The following is a 6,569-nucleotide window of genomic DNA, read 5'->3' as shown; positions in this document are numbered from 1 at the left end:
ACAAAGCGACAGACATGTCGGTTTTCGCTCAGCCTGGCTGCCACAACGCAGCCTGCGGTCTGATAAACGGGACATGAGCAGCACACTGCGAGAACTTCGTATTTGAATACATACACCGCCGCCTGCAGCATACTGATGAGACATATGAGAGCATGTGGCGAGAACGATGTGCAACGCACCGATGACAATGAAATCGAACTCTTTCTCTGAAACGTCGGCAATCCTAGCTAGCTTCTGCTCCATGGTGTAGCAGTGTAAAATGCGGTCAGTGGAGATCAGAAACAAGGCGCAGATGCGACGACTTTGCGGCCCTTAAGTTATACGGGACTGCTTCCAGCCATATCAGGAAAGTCACCGGGTCAGCGTTAGCAGGTTTGAGTTATAAGCCCGTGACTTGCAACTTCGGCGTTTGCCAACCTCCAGCGATAACCACCGGTGTTTGCCGGTGGTCATTGGTGTTCGCTGGTGGTCCCTGCCATATACGGGCACATCGTCGTGGGCGCTACTGAACACCGCCGTTCGTTGTCCACTGGAATCCACCGTAACACAGTGGCAACTGGTGAATACCACTGTAAATCAGTGGCAAGCAGTATAGCACGTTGGTATATATTGCTATTCAGCATGCCACACTGGTTGCCACTGGTATTTGGTACAATCAATTCACACGGCGGGTGGTGGCCACCACCAAACACTGGTGGCATACACTGGTAGCAGCCACTATTCGCCATCGTATGCCATCTATTGCTGATATGTGTTGCTTACTAGTGATTTCTGGCACTTCTCGCTGGTCTTCGGCAGAGGTGTGTGACACTATGTCACAGCATGTGACGTGCTTTCCGGGTTGGGCAGACTCTCGTAAAAAACCAATTTAAGACTAGTATCTGGCAAGTCTGGTCTCTCATTTTGTGCATAGATGGCTCATATTAGGTATACTCTCTCTCAGAAAATATATTTCTTACAAGAATCGCCGCAGCAAGGTTTGCAGCTGTCGAAATGTTGATGTGACCACTAACTGGCCTCCAGCTTCACAGTTAATTCCTCGACTCGCAGAGAGTTTAGAGGATGTCTCAGGAGCCCTTAACTGAGTCTGTATAGTATTGTATATTCGTCAAAAATACTTACATTAGTACTGAACGCGGTAAGCCCAAGGATTTCACCTGAAACTGTGACCAAGTGACCCGGAGGTAGATACCATTTAAAGGGGTCGCAACAGGAACTCCTTTTCCTTCGTGCTTCCCTGAGTCACTACCATTCCCCTCGCATTATTGCCATGGAGAGACCCTTCCTATCTGGCCCTGTGAATAAATCTCGGCGAAAAAACTCGCTGGTGACTATAGCACAGGAGCTTGGCCTCTCTGAACGTGTTCGGCCTGAGGAAAACAAGGACGCACACGTCAAGGAAATCAAGAAGTACATCAGCGACAATCAGGAGACCATCTGCGCGGACCCACACTACCAAGGACTCGTCTCATTCCGCCCCGGATCTGCAGGAACCGGTAGAAAGGCCGATACGAAGGACAGTGCCAGGACAAGTGCAGACAAGGCTTGCGAGGACGAAGCATAGAGTGCTAAAGATCCCAGTGTACCCACAGGGTATGTCGTATGAATTCTTCGTAACACTATAACCGCTAACGTCTTGGCGATAGTGCCAACAAGAAGCTCCTCGAGCAAAATATCACTGCAGATCCCCCACCTCAATACGAGCCCCTGTCAACTGTCGTTGTGCCTCAGGACGAGCATGAGCGCAGTACGTAACTTTTCGCCTATAGCATAAAATACTAAACTAACTTATATTGTGTAGACAGCCACAAGAATCATCTCGCTTCGGCAGAAGAGACAGAGACAAGCTCTGCTCCTTTGTCTCCAGCCCCAAGTCCCACCTCGGAGGCTAGCAAGGACGGCTCGGATCGTTCTATATCCAAGGAGAAGGAAGTCCCTTCCACACCAAAGAAGGGCCAGAACACCTCGTTAGAAGTGAAGAACAGTGCGTACCATTGTTTTAGAAGCGTACAAGCGTGACGTGACCTTCTGCTGGCAGAGAATATTGTTGTACGCTTCTATGACCACCACAACCGTGACGCAGCTGGCGAAGAGGTCTGGCTACGCTACAGAAAGGGACTTCTTGAGCGGCGGATAGTGAACGGTCAAGAGCAGCTCTTCACCAAGCTCTCTGAGCTTCTTCCAATAGCGGTCAATGAGAGTAGTCCTATTAAAGGTGAGTAGTCTCGTAGCTAGTCTCCAGCTCGACCTGTCCTTACATGTAACGTTCAGAACGTGGCGGACGGATTTATCACGATGGACCTTCGGGTTCTGGCCAGCGAGTTAACCTCGGCTCTGTCGAAGGCCTGCTCGCCGGAAGGAAGTTTAATGCATTGGGATTCGATCGCATCAATGCGTATCATCTGCGCTCTGTAGAGGACGACGAGGAGCTGCTCATCTGCGAGCTCTATCTCGACTCAAAGCTATCCAAGCAGGTATAACTGTCTTACAGCTGTAACAATACATCGTCTCATCAGTCTCATTGTATCTTCATAGCCTATTCCAACCGAGCCTCCCCAGATGACGACGGAAGCTCTCAAGCAATCTTCTGGTCGCCCGTCAGGGTCTGTTGTCAGGAAGCAGGCTGTAGAGATCTCTTCAGATCTCGAGTTATCTTCGGACGACGAAGGACTAGACGACCTCTCGGCATATCTCAACGAGCTTCTTAGTGGTCCTGACTTGCCCTGGCCAAAGGCGGAGAAGGCAGGAGACATTCTCCTACGCAGAAAGGCGCTTGTCGGCGCTTTAGACGAGCTAAAGTCCAAGGGATGGGCGAAGTCTGGTGGCGGATATAAGATCCCACGCAGTACGTCTAACCAATTAGTTAACGTTATGATAAATGACACAGTACAACCACAGAGTACACATCTGCAGGCGAGTTTGCGGGCCGTAAATTCACGAAAATCGATGTGTACAAGGCTTTTCGGATGAAGCCTTCCCAGGCAAGCTCAGACGCGCTCCTCTTTCGAGAAGACGTTATGGCAAAGCTTCAGACCTTGCAGGAGTGGTACGACGACCCTGAAGGCAAGCAGTCGCGGCGCTTTGGCTCAATGACGGTTGCGAAGTTTAAGAAGTGGCAAGACGAAACACTGAAGAAGCGCAGCTTGGAGGGTTCTCATGACTCTACTCGGAAGTCAGAGCTGCCTGGTAAGAGCAAGAAGCGTTACTATGAGATTGATTCGGATGAGGGTGATACCACTACTCGAGTCGTAAAGAAGGGGAAGTCTGAGCGGCGTACATCTTCTGATCTTGATAGCCCTTGATAGCTTGCTAGTGCACCTGTTAGCTATAGAAAGCATCTACCTGTTCACTGCCATCTGATAATGCACCACGCCTGTGCTGCTTGATGGCGCATAAATGAATAATCTGGGTGAATGTTGCGCCATGCACAGTGCAAAATTAAAAGATTATTTTACTGACTTTAGTCACTTTCCTTCGTGTTCTTTTCTGTCTACACCATGCCGGCCACTATTCTGGACATGCTGCTCATTCTAGACACATATTTTCCTCCTTATCTTCCGTTCTCACAAGCTCTCATTGTGCTGGCCACTATAGCATCATTGAGCCAAGTACTCGCTCTCAGCAGACGGCAGCAGGCTGAGCCAAGGCAGCCAGCAACGACGGCCTGGCTTACAGCAGCTACCAGACTCCTTACTACTGCGCTTCTGCCTCCGAACTTTAATGAAGATGAAGACATTTTTGAAGATGCAGAGATGGCTCGTAACTACGCAGCGGCAATTACCCAAGATATACATCAGTTGTACGAGTACATGGGGATCGACGCACAAGGAAACCCCTAGTCTTTGATCCCAGAGCCACTCAAAGTCATTCTAACATCCCCACATACCTCATGCACCCGTTGTCCTCCCACCACTCGCTTTCGCTCTCTTAGGCTCCGTACGAAAACACAGAATACTCGAGTTCTGGACGCCAGCTTCTTCTGGAGGAAGGGTGTCCTTTTAGTAGGCCATTGCCCATCTTGTGGAGCAGACCACTATCCGGACCGTATTACCTACCGTGGTGTACAAGGAGAACGACTTCAACGGCTCGAATATCAAGCAACATACTTACGAATTTCCAAGCACGGCTTATGGGTGGATAGACGAGTGGCCCTCGGTCAAGAGAACGCAGTTCGCGAGTTTCGTGCCGGGTGGTCCAACTTTGCAAAGTGGATCAGCGCAATGACTCGTGATGGCCCTGCTATGACATACCGCCAGTCTCGCCGTCTCTTCATAGAGCACTTTGGAAGACGTCTTTTGCTGGCCCATGGACATTCAGCCTCTTTTGCCTGCCCTGCCAATCTCGACTCAAGCATGTTTGCGGAACATATCCGTGATATGATTGGGAAGGACGGCGGAACATTAGCAAGGTCCCTGCAGCATGGATGTATGGACTGCACACACCACAAGCGGTATCATACCGATCTGCTAGACGAAGGTGCTGTCCTTGATGATGACCCGGAAAGTGCGGGCTTGGCAGGTGCTATAGACTTACCCAACTCACCAGAGGTATGCCTGATCTGCTAGCGACGCATTATTAGACTGCAGAACAGATGAGCTAACCTTCAACCGCACTGCAGGATGATGATGGCTTGGCGCATCAAGAAACACCTGCAGGCCTTCCTAGACGGCCTCCGAGGCAAGAGGGCCCCCCTCCTAATGCGCCACGTGGATATGTCCGCATGGCGGTCATGGATGGTAAAGTAGTGGGCCATCGAGTGAGTATTTTGTCACACAGCTTACATCTTAGGATCTACAGAAATGCTTACAAGATCACCTTAGATCTGTGCAGTAGATGACTGCACGGCACCGCTATTTAATTTCAAGAATGGCCGTTTTTGCCGCGAGCATCTCGAGTTGCTTCGTGACAAGTGTGGCATCATACCATGTGGTCGGCTAAGACGAGCCGGAAATGCTCTCACCTGTGATAATCCTGCACATTCTCAGTGGGAGGACGCTTGGGCAAACAGGTTTCAGCGCATCTCCTACCCGACAATCAGACGCGTTATCCGTGAGCGGAGACAAGCAGATGGAAACGAAGCATTCCATCTGCAGCTGCCTCCGCTTGGAGACATACCTGGCAATCAAGTTGTACACACCTTTCGCGCTCGAACAGTGTACTGTATCGAGACAGTTCAGTGGTCTTGCGGTATGCCCATCGGCTGGGGAAAGTGCTATAAGTCAGAAAGTACCCCGCAAGTGCTGTCTATCATGAACAGAATCTGGGAAGATAACTTTGATCTCCGTCCTAGTTTCCTGTGCTACGATGACGCCTGCGATCTTTTGCGACATATAGTGACACAGAATGTGGAGGACCCATGGCTCAAATCGACGAAATTCATTGTCGATGCTTTCCACTACGTCAACCACCGGGCCACAGATGTTCTCTGCCGTTTATGGTGCAACCCGGCCCCTACCAATGGCTCTCAACCAGATCTCGTATTGGTAGAAAGGGATCAACAGGGACGTACCCATCAAACTCGTGCATTCAACACCGAAACGGCCGAACAGCTGAATGCTTGGCTTCAAGGTTACGAAGCGCCTCTTCGCAATATGACAGACGTCAACTTTGATCTGTTTGTCCATGCGCTTTTCCTACTCTTTGCTGAAGATGTCCAAGCACGGATAGAGCGTAAAGACCGTGCGCTCGGGGAGGAGTTCTGGGAGAACATGCAAGAAGGAGGAGAATAAGGGTCTATAGGTGTGGCTAAGGATGTATTGAGTTTATTACAGAAAAATCTCTATTTTTATGCTGGTACTCAATGTGCCAGCAGTTTTTGGTGATGTTTTACACAAATCTCCAATGGTATATGCTGGTAGCCAGTGGCAATCGGCGGAGCCCAGCGGCATCCGGCGTGTCCCACTGCTACCCACTGTTACTCACTGCCACCCACCAGCCAACAGCGGCAGCCACTGGAGACTAACACTGACCTTCACTGGATACCAGTGGGTACCGGTGAGTGTGCCTAATATTCGGTGAAATTCGGTGTAGTTACCAGTCCCGGGCATATTACTGCGTAGACGCGCTATCATCAAGGTCGTTATCAGCGACTGATTAGATAAGGGCGAGAGATCAAGCTTCAAAGCTTCAAGGCGCTTAACTGCATCTTGCTCGTTTCACTACGGGCATCCCCAGATTTCAGGGGGCCCGAAATGTCCCAGACAAGGCATCCGAAATGTAACATTTCGGGAGACTTTCCAGCAACTTTCCCGAGTGCTGAAATGCTCACTTTTCTGTTACTTTTGAGGCAATATCTCTTGTCGGAAAAGGCTGTCTGTCATGCGCTTTGAAATAAACCTGAAACATCCCAGTTAGGCAGGCTGTACTGGTCATATGAGTGTCCCGGAAATTGCTGGGAAAGCCATCATTACTGATGGCTTTGTAATACATTTCAGGACATCAGGAACAAGCACTTTCGGAGATTCAGAAATTTAACAGACCAAAAAACTGATGATAGTCCTGAAATACTCTTAAAATGTCTCGAGCAGGTATAATTAAGGCGCTCATAAAATGTATGTAACAAATTACCT

General features: G+C 49.7%; 2 protein-coding genes across 2 annotated transcripts; both read left to right on the top strand.

Moving 5' to 3' along the window:
• Nucleotides 1–1,270: 1,270 nt before the first annotated feature.
• On the top strand, nucleotides 1,271–3,302 carry PHACADRAFT_202193 (uncharacterized protein; the record flags this gene model as incomplete). Its single annotated transcript, XM_007402437.1, has 8 exons — nucleotides 1,271–1,520; nucleotides 1,575–1,593; nucleotides 1,647–1,747; nucleotides 1,802–1,984; nucleotides 2,039–2,215; nucleotides 2,272–2,474; nucleotides 2,536–2,845; nucleotides 2,899–3,302. The coding sequence occupies 8 exons, from the start codon at nucleotides 1,271–1,273 to the stop codon at nucleotides 3,300–3,302; spliced, it is 1,647 nt and encodes a 548-aa protein (XP_007402499.1).
• Nucleotides 3,303–3,848: 546 nt separating this feature from the next.
• Nucleotides 3,849–5,729, top strand: PHACADRAFT_107890 (uncharacterized protein; the record flags this gene model as incomplete). Its single annotated transcript, XM_007402436.1, has 3 exons — nucleotides 3,849–4,547; nucleotides 4,619–4,756; nucleotides 4,821–5,729. Coding segments are annotated over 3 exons (1,746 nt in total), but the record flags the coding sequence as incomplete, so codon positions are not given.
• Between the last annotated feature and the right edge of the window lie 840 nt (nucleotides 5,730–6,569).

The sequence above is a fragment of the Phanerochaete carnosa genome (genome assembly GCF_000300595.1).
Source record: "Phanerochaete carnosa HHB-10118-sp unplaced genomic scaffold PHACAscaffold_156, whole genome shotgun sequence".
Classification (NCBI taxonomy): domain Eukaryota; kingdom Fungi; phylum Basidiomycota; class Agaricomycetes; order Polyporales; family Phanerochaetaceae; genus Phanerochaete; species Phanerochaete carnosa.
Note: the sequence above shows the minus strand (reverse complement) of the source record. Positions and strands in the feature narration are given on the sequence as shown.